General features: G+C 38.4%; 1 protein-coding gene and 1 pseudogene across 2 annotated transcripts; one reads left to right on the top strand and one right to left on the bottom strand.

The window, feature by feature from the left end:
- Positions 1-4,259: 4,259 nt before the first annotated feature.
- Positions 4,260-9,643, top strand: LOC105789632 (laccase-11-like; annotated as a pseudogene).
- A 2,103-nt stretch (positions 9,644-11,746) lies between these two features.
- On the bottom strand, positions 11,747-15,450 carry LOC105788404 (protein FAR1-RELATED SEQUENCE 7). Of its 2 annotated transcripts, none has more exons than XM_012615290.2 (5): positions 15,024-15,450; positions 12,557-14,735; positions 12,306-12,463; positions 12,004-12,075; positions 11,747-11,928 (listed from the first exon to the last, which is right to left on the bottom strand). In XM_012615290.2, exons 1-5 carry the CDS (start codon positions 15,363-15,365, stop codon positions 11,866-11,868), a joined length of 2,814 nt encoding a protein of 937 aa, XP_012470744.1. In that variant the 5' UTR covers positions 15,366-15,450; the 3' UTR covers positions 11,747-11,865. The 2 variants fall into 2 exon arrangements, with proteins under 2 accessions (XP_012470744.1, XP_012470745.1); XM_012615291.2 differs by having other exon boundaries at positions 12,557-14,732; positions 15,024-15,449.
- Between the last annotated feature and the right edge of the window lie 1,460 nt (positions 15,451-16,910).

Raw genomic sequence — 16,910 nt, 5'->3', positions numbered from 1 at the left:
CTCTAATTTTACAGAAATGTTGTATTAGGCCATCAAAGCTTCAAGTTGATAGGCTTCTCCACGGGTTCAACGAATCGGGCCAGTTCAAGTGGGTTAAATGAGTCTCATTTAATTAATTGACTATTATGGGATGCTCTCTGTGCATTCGTCAGGGGCTTTGATTCGCGGCTCGTGACATTTTTTCCCACCCATTCTTGCGACATCCTCGTAGTATCCTCGGAATGACACTGGTTTGACTTGTCTCGAAACTGCCTCGATGCTTGGGCTAATTCTCAACTAGTTTCTCTTTCGGTCGTTTTGTCCCTTGGAACATTTGCCTTGACTTATGTCTTTGTCATCACCTAACCCAAATCATTTCTCTCTTTTGTAGATCTCATTCGTAAAAGCCCATTGCTCTTACTTCATCTCATCGTGACTTGCCTCAATCGGGATCCTCTTCATCCACACAAAAAGGCTTAAACAGACCCATATTGAATGCTAAGTTAACCTTGAGTATAACTACCGACTCCAGTTTGTAAACCTTTCGACTTACCTACTTAAGAAATCTAGAAGGAACCATGTGTCTTTGCCAAGCCAACGATAAGTCATAATGTAAAATACTAGATAAGTGTTTGAGATGTACCTCACTTGTAGTATTTACTTGACTTAATTTCCCAACTCGTGTCACTACTTTTCCCCCACAACCCACCTCTTTCATAGACGGTAGCCCCACTAATAACTCAACAGGCTTTACATCGATTTGCTGCCCCTTCAACATTTCTAAAAGGGTTTCCTTAGTACTCTGATCTACCAAGTCAATGTTCTTACTACAATGAACATCCTCAGCTAGTTGGATTGTCGACAATACATTGGTTTCGCCCCTCATGTCTCGACTCATTGACACAATGAAATGTTGTTGTCGAATATCCAAGATACATATACAATTAGAAAAAGGAACCAAAAAAGCATTAATCTTGTTAAGGAAATTCATGCCAAGGACAAAGTTGTAATCATCCAAGTGAATTACTTAGAAGTCTTCCTTGCCTTTCCATTGATTGATCTATAGCTCAACTCATTGTACTACTCCCATAGTTGGGACCTCTTTGGATTTTACAGTCCTAATCTTTTTAGTTGATTTGCTAATTAAGAGACCAAGTTTATCCACAAATTTCTCCAATATACAAGTCTGATGTCCCCGTATCAGCAAGAGCACTCCTTTTGATGTCCACAAACATTAATCCTTTCTGCTTGCGATCTTTCTTCACTTTGAAAGAATTGAGTATCATTGACCCAAGCTTTAAACTCTCACTCTCTAGCCCCACTTCATATTCTCTACAGGTTACAAACAACTTAAATATCTTTGGACAGTCCCGCATCATATGCAGACCACAACATAATAAGTACTTCACTGACTTCTTTTCATTCTCTCTGACCCTCTTGGCTTTGGTAGAACTCAAGATTGAACCAAGCTTCAACGATGTTTTTTCTGGTTCCTCATCCCCTTTGATGGCAAAAATGCAGACTAATCATAAATGAAGTATTTTACTAGCCTCTTCGGTTTGTTGTTGGGCTTCCACTTCCCATTATGTGGTTTCCCATTATCACCATTGTCATTGTTATTCTTAATCTATCCTTCTTCATCTCCCCCACCATTGTCCTTTTCTTAGGACTTGGAAGACTCGAACTTGTCTTTCCTCGGAACAAGATCGATTAATGACTTCGCTACGGTCATGGCTTTGAAAAGTTATTTGACTCCTCGATGTTGCAACTCTTATTTCGCCAAAGGCTTCACCCATCCATAAAAGGGGAAAAAAGCCTACTTGCTCAAATTGGAAATCTGGTGCATGAATTCACTGAATTGCCATACATATTTCTTAACCGTGCCTTGTTGCGCAAGCTGGCGCAACTTAGCTCGAGCCTCATCCTTGACATACTCTTGGTAAAATTTCCTCTTGAATTCACTCTGGAACTCTTCCTAAGTCCTAACGGTAGCTCCACTTCGTTTCTCATTTGTGGACTTATGACGCCACCATAAAAAAAAAGTTATAAATAAACTACATAGCAACAATATTTACCTTAGTAGCATCATCCATGATGTTTCTGGCATGGAAGTAGGCTCTATTCCCCACAATAAGTTGTCCACATCTTTTGTGGACCTCGTCCCATCAAACTCTTTTAGCTTCGGGACATTTATCTTAGGTATGAGTGTTGTAGTCAACATCCCATTACCTAAAGCAGTTTTATAGATAGCAAACTCCCTATTGAGCTGATAGTAGCAGTATTTACCTTAGTAACATCATCCATGATGCTTCTAGCATGGAAGTATTGCTCCATTCCCCAAGTTGTCAATATCTTTTGCCGACCTTGTCCCATCAAACTCTTTTGGCTTCGGGACATCTATCTTAAGCATGAGTGTTGTAGTCAACATCCCATTACCTAAAGCAGCTTTATAGATAGCAAACTCCCTATTGAGCTGCACAATCTGTTCTTTCAAGGCTGTCACCATGGCCTCAAGAGCATCATCCTTCTCAATCAGCTCACCCACAGCGGTATTGAGAACCCTTTGCATTGTAATCACATTTGCACTGAGGGCCTCTATCAATTGTTCTTTAAGCTGATCTTGTCTTGATTCCAGCTCTGTGGTATGCCCATCAATTTCCTCAAAGGTCTCCCTTACATCACCTATAGAACCCTTAAGTTTGACAACCATGCCTTCCAACGAGGTGCTAACTTTCTTGCCCCTCTCACGGGTTTTCATAGGCAGAACCCGCTTGTCTACTCCTTTCGACATCTCCACCGACGCCTTCGAACACTAGCTTTGATCCCAACTATCACAGGGTTAGAACTTTAAGTCTAACAAACAGCCTTAGTAAACCCTAACTCTCGAAAGATGAGAATTCTTCCAAAAATTTTTTAAGGCACTAAAATAATGTGGAAGCAAACTCAAAAGAGAAAGAGTAACGAAAGAATTAACAAGCTACAAGAAAACAATACACACCAAGTGTTTGAGTAAATGCTCTCAAATATATTTTTTTTACTCAAGAATGAAGTGAAGTACAATGGGATGAAGTGATTACAAACGAGGGGAAATCTCTATTTATAGTTAAGCTTCCCACGATTCAATGATACAGATTCAACTAGAGTGTTTTAAGGGATTTAAACTCTATACAATCTTATTCCTTAAGATTTATATTAACCATGGTAACTCTAGTTTTACTAGAGTGTTACACTGGGCCACAAAAGTTTCAAGTAGATGAGCTTCTCCATGGGTTTCACAAATCAAGTCAGTTCAAGTGTGTCCAATGAGCCTCATTTAATCAGTTAACCTCGATGTGATGCTCTGTGTGCACTTGTCATAGGCTTTGATCTAAGGCCTATGACACTAGTATGAGCTTGCACTCTAGAATATGCTTTTTAGTCTCAATTTTAAAAATTATATTACATGCAATTTCATATGCATATCATATAATAATATTAGTTATGTTTATAAAATTCTTATATATATTATATATAATCATAAGTACTATATATAATAAACAATTTAGATATGTTATATACAATAAATTTATTAAAATAAAATATCTATATAAAATTTTTATTTTATATGAAGTGAATTTATATTGTGTTACCATAAAGTAAAAGTAAATTTTTTTATTACATTCGAAATATAATTTATAATACATCAAAATTATTTAAATCTATTTAGGCTTACTCAACCCAACTTGATAAAGAAATCGAGAAAATTTGAACTTGAACAAAAAAATGGCCTGAGAAAAATTGATACGGCACTCAAATTTTTATATAAACAAAATCTCAAGCCTTCAAATTTTTACGTAAACAAATAATCAAAACCAACTTAAGGCTTATGTTAAGTGGATTATAGAAAAGGTGGTTTTTGGTGACCCGGCATCTTAACCTCCTATAGGCAAAAACCAGTACCTAACCAATCAAAGATGTCAAGGCAAAGGAAAATTTTTCTGGTGACTGCCACTTATAGCTGGCTAGCATTTCTGGTATAATAATATGGGTTATAAACATTAAGTTATATTGTTGGTGATAGAGAAATTATCATCAACTTTGCTGGTCATATATGGATATCTCAACTTCTTAAACAATTGCTTCCAAGGTTTGTGTAGCACTTGCATTTGCTTTATTTACCAAATTAGAATCATACATTGCTTTCCATTAACCTACCTTATGTTTCTAATACTATAAATATTAATGTCTTTTCTTCCCATTTCGGTACAAAATAATTAGTTAGCAGAACTCGAATCTAAAAAATGGCAATGAAGCTTGATAGTTACTTGCAGTTGTTTTTGAGTTCTCCAGCTAAAGCTGCTGTGAGAAGTATCAGTTTGATGTGGGTGTTTTCTTTAACTGCATAACTTTATTTTATTATGAAGGATTGGTTAATGGCTTTTATATAACTCTTACATTGCTCTTCAGATAAGAGTGAAGAATGTGAGCAGGTTTTGCCATGCAAAACCAATTGTCACCGTGAGTGGAAGGTTTTTAGGACCGACCATCTATACAAGAGAAGGAGATCGAGTTCTTGTCAACGTCACTAACTATGCACAATATAACATCTCCATTCATTGGCATGTTATTTACATTCATTTGCAATCTATCTTTATGCACAATGTACATATATACATATATATATTGAACGAGCTTGTGTTTGCATGTAACTAAGCAGGCATGGGTTAAAGCAATTTCGTAATGGTTGGGCGGATGGACCTGCATACATAACACAATGCCCCATCAAGACTGGACATAGCTACACCTATGATTTTAATGTCACGGGATAACAATGAACACTATGGTGGCATGCACATATTTTATGGCTAAGAGCTACTATCTACGGTGCCATTGTCATCATGCCGAAAGAAGGGAGGATGTTTCCATTCCCTCAACCTTATGGAGAAACTAAAATAATTCTAGGTTGTAATTGGTTAGAGGAATTGATATTTCTAAGTTCATTGCTATGCAGACATGGAATGTATAACATGCTAAGTTTTTGTATGCAGGGGAATGGTGGAATTTAGACGTTGAAATACTTGTAAACCAAGCTAATAAGTTGGAGTTGCCACCACCAACTACTGATAGTGGGTCCACTCTTCCCGTGTTCTTTGAAAAGTAAGTACTAGCTTTAGAGTAGAAAAACAAATTTAAGAAATTGACATCACTCTGACTTGTTTCAATTTTAGATACCTTTTCTATGGAGGTTGAGGTAGGCAATTCTATATTACAAAGGCATCCCAAACACAGTTCTCCCATTTATGCCCAAACTGCCTGCCCCAAACAACACCAATGTTGCATTGAGATATAACAATTGGCTTAGAAGCCTAAATAGCCCACAATTTCAAGCAAAAGTCCCACTTAAAGTGAACCGTCATCTGTTTTACACAGTTGGTTTGGGTGCGAACCTATGTTCAAGTTGTCAAAATGGTACACAACTAACTGCTTCTGTCACGGGGCTAGATCTTTTGTCTCGTGATTCGTGCGGCCTTCGGTAATCCGTTCGCTCCAAACTCGCCTAAGTCAGCCTTTACTTCCAAAAGAGAAGATTCCTTTAGAATTCCTCTAAGACACCAATTTGTATAGCGGAAGCGATTATGCCAAAAGAAGCTACAGACGAACAATAGAAAGCCAAAGAAAGGAATGCCCACAAAGTGTTTGAGTAAATGCTCAAAAAATTCTATTACTCTTAAGAATTCAACATACAATGAATGAGTACAGATGAGGGAGAGGCTCTCTATTTATAGTTGAGCTCCCCCAAAACTGACGATCAAGACACATTTACATCGACGAACATGATTAACCATATCCCTTTATTTTACGGATTTACAAGATATGCCATATCAAATCTAATATAATCTTTACAAGATATGATTCCCTCAATCTTCTAACATTAGTTACCAAATTAGCCTAAGTTGTCATATCTTAATAATCGGGCCAACCAGGCTTCAATCTGACAGCCTTTTCTAATAGTTCTTTGAATCAGGCTAGTTCTCATGGGCTAAATGTTCCCCATCTAATCGATAGACCTCCATGGGGTGCATCTTATGCCATGGTCACGAGATTTGCACTTTGGCCCGGGACATTCTCCCCCACAAATTCTCGCAATGCTCTCGTTGCGACTTCTGAATGACACTGACTTGATTCATCTTGGAACTTTTTTGTTGCCTCGGCTTCTTCCCGACTTGTCTTACGATCGGGTTGCCCCTTCCTTCGGAACCTTTTCCTTGGCTTCCGTTGTCTCTTAACTTGAATCGTTGCACTCGTTGGTACATCTCGTTGGCAAGAAGTCTCCGCTTTAACTTGCCCCAATTTTGACTTGTTCCCATTGGAATCCCCTGGATTCTCACATCTTGGCTTCGTACCGCCTACAGTCCCTCGATCTCATTGCTTAAGAATTTTGAAAGGGCCCCTACGACCTTGCCAAGCCAACAAATCAGAATTCAAAATACTATCAGAGTGTTTGCAATGTATCTTACTTGCAGCATTTACTAGTTTCGACTACTTTTGTATTGCTTCTTTCCCCTCGAAGTTCGGTACACAATCCACATTCCCCAAAGGTGACAGCTTCGCAGTCAACTCCACAGGTCTCATATCAGTCTTATGCTCCACTAACTTTTCCAAAGGGGCTTTCGTAGCATTTCATTCTATCGAGTTAATGTTTCTCACATACGAAACATCTTCGACTAGTTGGATTGACCACAACACCTTGGTGCTAAGCTTCATATCCCGATGCACTGGCACAACAATCTTTAATAATGGACCAGTAACAATATGAATTTGATCGGCCCATGGAAACAGAACTGTCTGGATCCTGTCAAGGAAGTTTAAACCAAGTACATAATCGTAATCATATAATTGGACTACCTCAAAGTCTTCCTTGCCCTTCCATTCGCTGATTTGTAGCTCCACATTACGAACTACTCCCACATTAGGGCCTCATCGGAATTTACTGTCTTGATCTTCTTATTCGATTTCTTAATTGACAGACCAAGCTTATTCGTAGCCTTTTCTGATAAGAACAAGTCTGATACTCCTGTATCAATAAGAGCACTCCGCTTCTCACCCGCAATGTTGATGTCCACAAATATCAACCCTTCTTCACCATTCCTTTTATTAGGAATGAGCACCATCGTATTGACCCTCGATGTATTTCCCTCAATAGGCTTCGCTTCTTCCTTCGGCTCATCTTTCTTTTTGATTGCCGAAATCATCGATTTCTTCAGACATTTTCGCTCCATGTGTGGTCCTTGACAAAGGAAGCATTTTATCCTCTTCCCCTTGGCCCTTGGGTTGTTGGATCCCCACTTCGCATCTCGTGGTTTCCCATTGCCACTTATGCTATCGGTACTGTTGCCATCATCACTATGTCTCTCTTCATCTTCCTCATGGTTTCTCTTACCATTGCCTTTTCCATTGGACTTAGACGACTCGAACTTGTCTTTCATTGGACCAAACTAAAAAAAGGACTCTACTTCAGCCATGGCTACAGTAAGTTCGGTGATTCCTTGCCTACGCAACTTATGCTTTGCCCACGACTTTAACCCATCCTTGAACCAATAGAACTCTTCTTTCTCGCTCAAGTCGGAGATTTGAAGCATCAACTCACTAAATGCTCGAACATACTCCTGAACAGTGCCTTGTTGCATGAGACGGCGCAACTTAGCCTGAGTCTCTTTCTCAACATACAGTGGGTAAAACTACTTCTTCAACTCTCTTTGGAACTCCTCCCAAGTCCCAATTGCATTCCCACCACGTTTTTCGTCCATGGACCTACAACACCACTACAAGAGAGCCACATTAGTAAAATAGATTGAAGCAGTGTTTACCTTAATGGCATCATCTTCGATGTCCATCGCTCAGAAGTATTACTCCATTTCTCACAATAAGTTGTCCACATCCATTCCGAACCTTGCACCCTTAAACTTCTCTGGTTTGGGAACATCCATTGCTTGTTGCTTCGGCCTTGAAGACAACATCCCATTACTCAAAGTAACTTTGTAAATCGTGAGCTCCCCCTTGAGCTCTTCAATTTCTTTCGTCATGGCTAACACTATATTCTCAAGATTCTCATCCCTCTTTGCCAACTTTGTTGTAGTGGAATTGACTAATCCATTCATCTTTTCTGCATTAGCATCGAGAGAATCCAACACAAAATCTCTGAGTTGCTCATTCATTGAGTTAAACCCATTTGTGCGTCCCTCGACCAACTCAAGCATCTCCTTCATGTTCCCTACGAACTCCTCGAGATTAACCACTCGATTTTCTAAAGCTGATAGCATGTCCCTCGAGTGACTTGCTTTCTAGCCCTCCCACGGGTCTGTATTGGCTCATTCTAATCAACAACTTCTTTCGACATCCCAATGGTGCCTTTAAACCTGGCTCGGATACCACTTGTCACGAGGCTAGATCTTTTGTCTCGCGATCCGTGCGGTCTTAGGCGAGCCGTTCGCTCCAAACTCACATAAGTCAGCCTTTACTCTCAAAAGTTAGGATTCTTTTAGAATTCCTCTAAGTCACCAATTTGTATAGTGGAAACAATTGTGCCAAAAGAAGCTACAGACGGACAATAGAAAGCCAAAGAAAGGAATGCACACAAAGTGTTTGAGTAAATGCTCAAAGAATTCTATTACTCTTAAGAATTCAACATACAATGGATGAGTACAAATGAGGGAAAGGCTCTCTATTTATAGTTGACTCCCTCAAAATCGACGGTCAAGATACATTTACATCGGCGGATGAGATTAACCATATCCCTTGATTTTAGGGATTTACAAGATATGCCATATCAAATCTAATGTAATCTTTACCAGAAATGATTCCCTCAGTCTTCTAAGATTAGTTACCAAATTATCCTAAGTTATCATATCTTCATAATTGGGCCAACCAGTCTTCAATCTGACAGGCTTTTCCAATAGTTCTTTGAATCGGGCCAGTTTTTGTGGGCTAAATGTTCCCCATCTAATCGATAGACCTCCATGGGGCGCATCTTGTTCCATGGTCACGGGCTTTGCACTTTGTCCTGTGACACTTCATTGAACAATATAACCTTTGTGATGCCAAAGGTTGGTCTTCTACAGGCTTATTATTTCCACATCAAAGGAGTATTCAAAACTGACTTTCTCGATCGACCTCCGGTCCTATTTTACTACACCGGTGTACCACTTACAGTGAACCTAGGCACTTCACTAGGAACAAGGCTCAATAAGGTGGCTTTCAATTCCACCATCGAGCTGGTATTGCAGGATACTAACCTCCTCACAGTAGAGTCACATCCATTCCATATTTATGGTTTCAATTTTTTCGTAGTTGGCAGTGGTGTTGGGAACTTTGATCCTTCCAAATACCCTGCTAAGTTTAAACTAGTCAATCCTCCAGAAAGAAATACTATCGGAGTGCCAACCAGAAGATGGACAACTATTAGATTCCGAGCTGATAATCCAGGTAAAATTTTCGCAGAGATGATCCATGTAATGTAAGGTCATTGAATTTACTCTGATTTTTGTGTCTATCAGGTGTTTGGTTTATGCACTGCCACCCGGAACTGCATACGATGTGTGGTCTAAAGATGGCCTTTGTTGTTGAGAGTGGGAAGTCACCTGAAGAATCTATTATACCACCACCAAAAGACCTTACACTTTGCTAGACATAGTTAAAACTATTTTCACTTATTTCTCGATAGAGGAGCAATGAATTTGTTCCCACATTTTATGTATTTATTTCATCTTTGGTTTAAGGCTATTCTTTTGAGAAGGAGATATATTGAAAATTGGCCAACCATGCTGCTGTGATATTTTTGGTTGAAGTGTATGCAGCTTGTAAACATGCTATAGCACGCATGTTTCTTGTAACAGTAAGGTTTTCTCTTTAGTTTCATTGTAATCAAACTAGTTGAAAATGAACAAGTTGATGACAACTTGATACATTAGGTGTTGAATGACTAGTTTAGGCGGCTTGTTTATATGTACAAGTAATGTTTATCAAGTTGCTAAGCAATTTAGTGGTAGTAGGTAGTATCTGGTGATGTATTTGGCTATAAATGTATTGTTTTCTTATTGAATGAGTGAGCAAAAATAAGCTATCAGCCATAAGCTCCCTTGTTGCACATTTGTGAGCAAGTAAAATTTTCTTCTTGTATCTTGCTATCTTGTCTTATGTCTTTTTTTTCCTTCCTCTGCTCTTACAAAAACTCCAACAATTGGTATCGGAGCTTTTATGATCTTTGAAGGGCTGCTAAACAAATGATATGTTTTTGTATTAATTTTTTTTCACTGCTTGTTAAAAAGAAAGAAGTTGTCAAAGCACAAGCATGTCATTAAGGACTGCTTGTAGAGAAGACAATATTAGCTCAACCTTATAAGACTTTCAAACAAGCTTGGAATAAGCTGAAGGAGGAGTTTCAAGGAAAGTATGTGAGCTTTCCAATGTGCAAGCTGCAAGCTCAGCAAGATGTCAAAGCTGCGAGCTTAGCGAGAAGTGCAAGCTATGAGCTCAGCAAGCGGTGCGAGCTCATCAAAAGGTGCAAGCCTTGTATAGTTGCAAGCCTGTTGAAGACACCAGCTAAAGACAGTATGCAAAGATGCGAGTCTGTCAAAGGTACGAGCTCAGTAACATGTGGAAGCTCAATGCGAGTTGTAAAGTTGTAAGCCTGTTGAAGATAGTAAGCAAAGTGCGAGCCTGCCAAATTGTGAGCCTGTTGAATTGCAAGCCGAAGTGGCGGACAGTCTAAATGCAAACCTGAATGTGTGCAAGCCGAAGTGGCGGACAGTCTAAATGTAAGCTTGAGTGGGTGCAAGCCAAAATGGCAGACTGAAGGCAAGCAAACTATACTCACGAACTGTTTGTGCAAGAAGAAACAAGATTGTAATTGACAAAGGAACAATGCAAGATGTGTTGTCAACTAAGGCTGTGAAGGAGGAGAATACTCCATTTGATGAACAAATTTTTGGCACAAAAGACTGTATGGTGTATTGTGTGAGTCAGATTTGGTTGAAAATGAGGCCAATGTTGAAAATGTATTGCTTGAGCAGGTTCAACTTGAAACAAAGCATTTTGGGACTGCTAAGCTTAAATGTTGAATGATTGGTATTCGCAGCATGGAGTTCAAAGAGGAGTGTTGAAAATTGGCCAACCATGCTGCTGTGATATTTTTGGTTGAAGTGCATGTAGCTTGTAAACATGCTGCAGCACGTATGCTTGCTGTAACAACAAGGTTTTCTCTTTAGTTTTATTGTAATCAAACTAGTTGAAAATGAACAAGTTGATGACAACTTGATACATTAGGTGTTGAATGACTAGTTTAGGTGACTTGTTTATGTGTACAAGCAATGTTTATCAAGTTACCAGGCTACTTAGTGGTAGTAGGTAGTATTTGGTGATGTATTTGACTAAAAATGTATTGTTTTCTTATTGAATGAGTGAGCAAAAATGAGCTATCAGCCATAAGCTCCCTTGTTGCACATTTGTGAGCAAGTAAAAATTTTTTCTTGTATCTTGCTACTTGTCTTGTGTCCTGTTTTTCTTCCTCTGCTCTTACAAAAACTCCAACAAGATATCACATGATCTAAATGCTTTGTTTGAGATTGTTTCCCCCATTTATAGGATACCACGTTTCATCAATGAAGTTTTACATACTTGCTCCATATATTTTCCCTTCATTTTCTGGATTCGCAACGCTTCACAAAACACATTGGAGAGCCTCCATGAACAGCAAGACAAGGTTATTCAAATGAAATTGCAGAATCAAATATAAAATGAAAAGTAAACATGGATTCATCTCATTTAATTGTTTCAGTCTTTCAGAATAAGTAAAGAGACTTGTATAAATATAATTGATTCTCTATACTCGGTTGTTATTCATGGTCATGATTAAGACTTCACAGTCTCATTTATAGCCCTTAAGATCCCCTCCTGCATCTCTTTCATCCTTGCCTGCATCACGAATTCACAACATAAGAATGATGGTAAGAATATAAAATCAGACAGTAACTTGGTATGAATTCCCACCATTATTGTCATTTCCATTGTCTCCATTTCTCTTCTACTCACTGGTACATCCTGTGCTTGCTTCTTTCTTTCCTACAATACCATAATATAGTTTCTCGTTGAATATAAAGTTCAATGCAATATCCCCGTACCTATGTCCAAAATCATGATGGACAAGCACGTACATAGCTCTGTAGTCTGAATGCCTCATGACAATTAAAACATATAATGGTCTCTAAGATAAACTACTTGCTAAACACTAGCCTTTTAGTGCATATCCTCTACGGCTAATTAACCATTTATATAGTACTTCGTGTTTTTACCTGAAAATTACCCATAGGCTTGCTAAAACCTTTGAACTGGTGGACAGTTGACGGTGAAGGCAATGGAGGTCGGGGTGAAATGCAGGCAGGTTGTTGCAAAAAATCCCCTGCAAAATACGAGTGGCTAGATACTGCCCTTGCTCCTTCATTATTTGCTCCTAATCAAATGCCAGATATATCATCCAATGTTGGAAATGGGTACTTGAACCAAAATGAAGAGTTGGAGCGGCATAGAATATAACATTTCTTACCTTTAGTTGCTTTTCTAGGAGGGTAACTATGGAGAACACAATCATCCATAGATTTGCAGCTTATCTCACTCACATCATCTTCGAGCTTTCTCTTTGATTTACTTCTTATTCTATGTTCTGCTTCTTCTTTTTGAAACGGTGGAGCAGACAGCACAGTTTGAGTTTCCAAACCTTCATTACAAGCGTTAAGAATTTCAACATCTTTTGCTTTATCCCGGTGTCCATCATGTTTGGTTTTCAAAACATTTTCGACCTTTCCCAATACTATGTCCAGAGAATCCTCAACTATCTTATAGCTATCTTCAGAAGCAAGGCTTTTGGTAATGACATGTAGAGCTTTTTGCATTAGTTTCTTCACTTTCAGTGACTTTTGATGATTCAAAACATTCCCATCTGTGGCAGATTTGGTCCATCGCTTCAATATGTACTGAGAAGGTAACTTGAAGACATTTTTGGCGTTCAATACCTTAAGAATATGAACACATAAGATGCCCATAGATTCGTATTTTTTGCAACTGCAAGTGATTTGATTCGAAGAATCACAAAACTTGACAATGTTGTCCTTTTGACCTTCCTCTTTCAGCTTGAATGAAGCAACGGTGCCAGTTTTCCCCATGTCCTTGATTGCCACAGATAGGCATCCGCGTAACTCATCTTGGAACAGTTTGAAAATGGTATAAGTATAGACATCTGCAGCTTGTTTCTCCAAGGTGCTGCCTTTTAGAATCATCAATGGAGACATTTTCTTGCAGCATAAGTCATCATCGATTTCTTTTGTACGTTGTTCCTTTGCTACTGTTTGATATCGATGAGCAAACTTCAGCAGAGTCATGTTTTCTTTCATCAAGCTCTGGAAAATGGTTCTAATGGCCTTGCAACCATCTGCTGATTGTATGCCGGCAAAGAAAGTACTTCTGGCGAAGACAGGAGACCATTTCTTCCTCAACATGTATAGGGTCTTGAGGCGTTCGTTTTCATGCAGCTTGTATTGATCCACTAGAGAATTCCACAACATATCAAATTCTTCCTCGGACTGGCAATCGAAGATGCATTTATCGAGAAGGTTTCTGAATGCAGACTGGTGATGAGGTTCAGGAAGATATTCCTCAATAGTTTGTTGAATGTACCACATGCCAAGATGATGTTGTGTATCAGGTAACACTTCCTTTATTGCATCAGCCATTGCTTGACACTCATTAGTTAAAATTGTCTTTGGTTGAAGACCATCCATTGCTGCCATTAAAGTCCCAAACAACCACATAAAAGAATCTAAGCTTTCATCAAGCAGCAAAGCACAGCCCAACAAGACATACTGCCGATGATGGTTAAGCCCTAAAAGTGGTGCACAAATCATACCTTCTGACCCGACTCGAAATGTGGTATCCAGAACTACGACATCCCCAAAGTGCTGATAGTCTGTTTTTGATCTGCCATCCCTCCAAATGAAACTGATGAGGCTGCTTTTTGCATCGACTTGCAATGTGTAGAAGAAGGAAGGATCCTCGAGCTGCTGTTGCTTGAAGTAGTTGATTAAACCCTGGATATCTTCAGGGTTTAGATTACATTGGTTCAGATAACTCAAGTGGCTACTAAAATCTGCATTGCGAACTTTTGCACAAATTGCATCCCCTGCCTTTTGTGCCATTCGGGTTTTCCCCATTGTGCGCTTTGTCCAATGATCTTCCAAGGCCTGCCGGTTGCGAGTGTATGAACCTTCGACAAGGCTATGATTGTGTTTGAGAACTAAGCGGGAGATCATCCATTTCTCAGTTTCGTTTGTGATTTGAACCATGGCTCCGCATCCAGTTCTCGTTTCTTTCCTTCTATACCTTAGTGCACTGCTACTAGTTTTGCTCAACCGGAACCCCTCGTTCGAACATAGAAAGGTTCGTTTCCTAGCTGTTCCATTTGACGACCATTGATACTTCCCTTTCCTCACAGAGAAACCAGTTGCCTTAGCATAGTCTTTGTAGAACTTGTATGCATCCTCCTCGGAAGAAAACTCCATCCCAAGTTCTGGTGCTTGAATACTAATTTGGTGATCAATTTTCAATTTCGATTGTTGCAGCATCTCATCCCAGACACTCTCCGACGACGCGGTATCATAGCCATCACTGTCTAACGATGAAGAATGAGTGCCACAACTCAATTGATGTTTCGCTGAGTTCTCCATCTTCTGCTAAACAAATGAAATATATAATATCAAATTCATGATTTCTAATGAATTAAAACTGTCACAGCACAGATTCAAATATGTCCAAGCTATCATCATTGCCGTCATTTGACCATAAATTGGGGAATGAAAGCAACTTTGCTCTAACACATAGGAACGAGGATATGAGCTCCAAGCATCCTTCCCACCCGTATTTGACACTCACACTTAATCCGAGTAACATAGGCTAGGAAACAATACCTGTTTATATGTTTGATCAGTTGATTATGTCAAAAAATACATGAAAAAGCTGACCTGGCCATGTTGCTGGTGGTGCTGAGTAATTGCGATTTCGGCGATGCCAGGGAGAGTCAACTGCTGGTCGTCGAGGTCAGGGCCGTGAGTAGTGGTGAAACTGAGAGGCCCCGAGACGGCGGAGCAGCGATCACTAGAGCCATGAAGGGCGGCGCCGTTGTTATTGCATTCTCGATCGAGAGACGTCAATGGCTGATGAGGCTCTTGATTAGTCAACAAGGGAAATGGGACGTGATCGTCTTGATCCTCCATTAAACCAAAACCAATATAATAATTCTCAAGAGCAAATTCATCACCCAAAATGAAACCCGTTGCAGATGTAGAATCTACTTCATCCCCCATATTTCTTTAGTTGTTCTCTGGATTGTGTTTCCAAGTAATGGGAATGAATGTCTGCTGTTGACTTGAAAGGTAGACTTTAAACCGACTTTCCCTGCTAAAACAATGTTACATTTGTTCGGACATCGGGTTATCGGTAAGTTGGATTTATGTTTTGTAAGTTGCTAAACTATTAGTAAGTTTACATTTTGGTCACTCAACTTCAAAAAGTTACAAAATGGTCCATTGAACTGTTCAAAAGTTTTCATTTAAGCCACTGATCAATTCGAAAGTTTTTATTTAAGCCATTGGGTTGTTAAGTTTTTTAACGATTTTAACAGCCCAATGGCTTAAATGAAAACTTTTAAATAGTTCAGTGATCATTTTATAACTTTTTGAAGTTGAGTGACCAAAATGTAAACTTACTAATAATTTTGTGACATTGGATGTAATTTACCCATAGAATAATTGTAATCTTTGTGGGTAAGAAATCAACAATATTTGAATCTGAATCCTTAAATGTAACTCCCTTTATACGGCTCGATGATTGGTACGAATAAACGATGTCACATTGACAAAACGATCACTTTAACAAGATGTACCTATATCAAAAATCAATATTTGCCCATATAACAAATTTGGTAAAAAGGCTCTCCAGTTCTCTCAATTTCAAATTTGACCAAATAAAATTCAAAACAATTTAATCCCTATTAATTTTGAAAGTGAGCAATTAAGGAAAATTAATCACGACCTTAATGTTTTTTGACACTTGTGCATGATTTAGATTGGTGTAATAATAAATTTAGTCCTCAAAGTTTAAACATTTTGTCCATTTGGTCCTAATTTAACAAATTTATCCCGTAGCATTTGTGTAAATGTTGGGGCTGAATTTGTTGAATGTATTAAAATTGAGGTTAAAATGACAAAATATGTAAACATCGAAGGTTAAATTTATAATTATACCAATCAAAATTATGTACAATTGATGATGTACATTAATGCCATAATTAATTATTTTAGTTGCTTACTTTAAAATTGACTGAGATTAAATTACTCTAAATTTTGTTAAAGGGACCAATTTACTCAATTTTGAAATTGAAAGAGATTGAAAAATCTTTTACCAACAAATTTTCATGAAAAAGATTTTAACATTTACATAAATTTAAACACACTTTAAAATCACTCATCATTATTTTCTAAGGCTAAGATATATGAATACATAAAACGAATCTTTTGAAGCACTACGAGAACTCAAAATGCAATTTTTTAGATTTGAGTAAGAAAATTGTTAAATCTAAATTCAAAATCAACCTTCAATTTTCACATCTCATTCTAACATTTTTTATGTCTTAAAATTCATTTTAAACTCTTCCCAATGTCTCGTTACGAAATGAGAACTTGGGCCATCATTTTGTAGATTTGTTTGTGGGTAGTGTTAGACCGGACCCATGCAAGGCATCAAGTCTAAATTTCTAAACCCTAACTTCACCCGACCTGAAAAATAAATTTAATTTTTTAGGTTTATATCCGACCCAAATTAAAAAAATAAGAAGATAAATTTAGACTGTT

This window comes from Gossypium raimondii, chromosome 2 (assembly GCF_025698545.1).
Source record: "Gossypium raimondii isolate GPD5lz chromosome 2, ASM2569854v1, whole genome shotgun sequence".
Lineage (NCBI taxonomy): Eukaryota > Viridiplantae > Streptophyta > Magnoliopsida > Malvales > Malvaceae > Gossypium > Gossypium raimondii.
The sequence above is the reverse complement of the archived record's forward strand: the minus strand, read 5'-3'. Positions and strand labels throughout refer to the sequence as shown.

Excerpts from the sequence above, each read along its gene's own strand:
- LOC105788404 (XM_012615290.2), bottom strand. The coding sequence starts at position 15,365 with ATGGGGGATGAAGTAGATTCTACATCTGCAACGGGTTTCATTTTGGGT. Across the intron at positions 14,736-15,023 it reads ACCACCAGCAACATGGCCAG|CAGAAGATGGAGAACTCAGC; the intron begins GTCAGCTTTTTC and ends TCATTTGTTTAG. Across the intron at positions 12,464-12,556 it reads TCCTAGAAAAGCAACTAAAG|GAGCAAATAATGAAGGAGCA; the intron begins GTAAGAAATGTT and ends GCATTTGATTAG.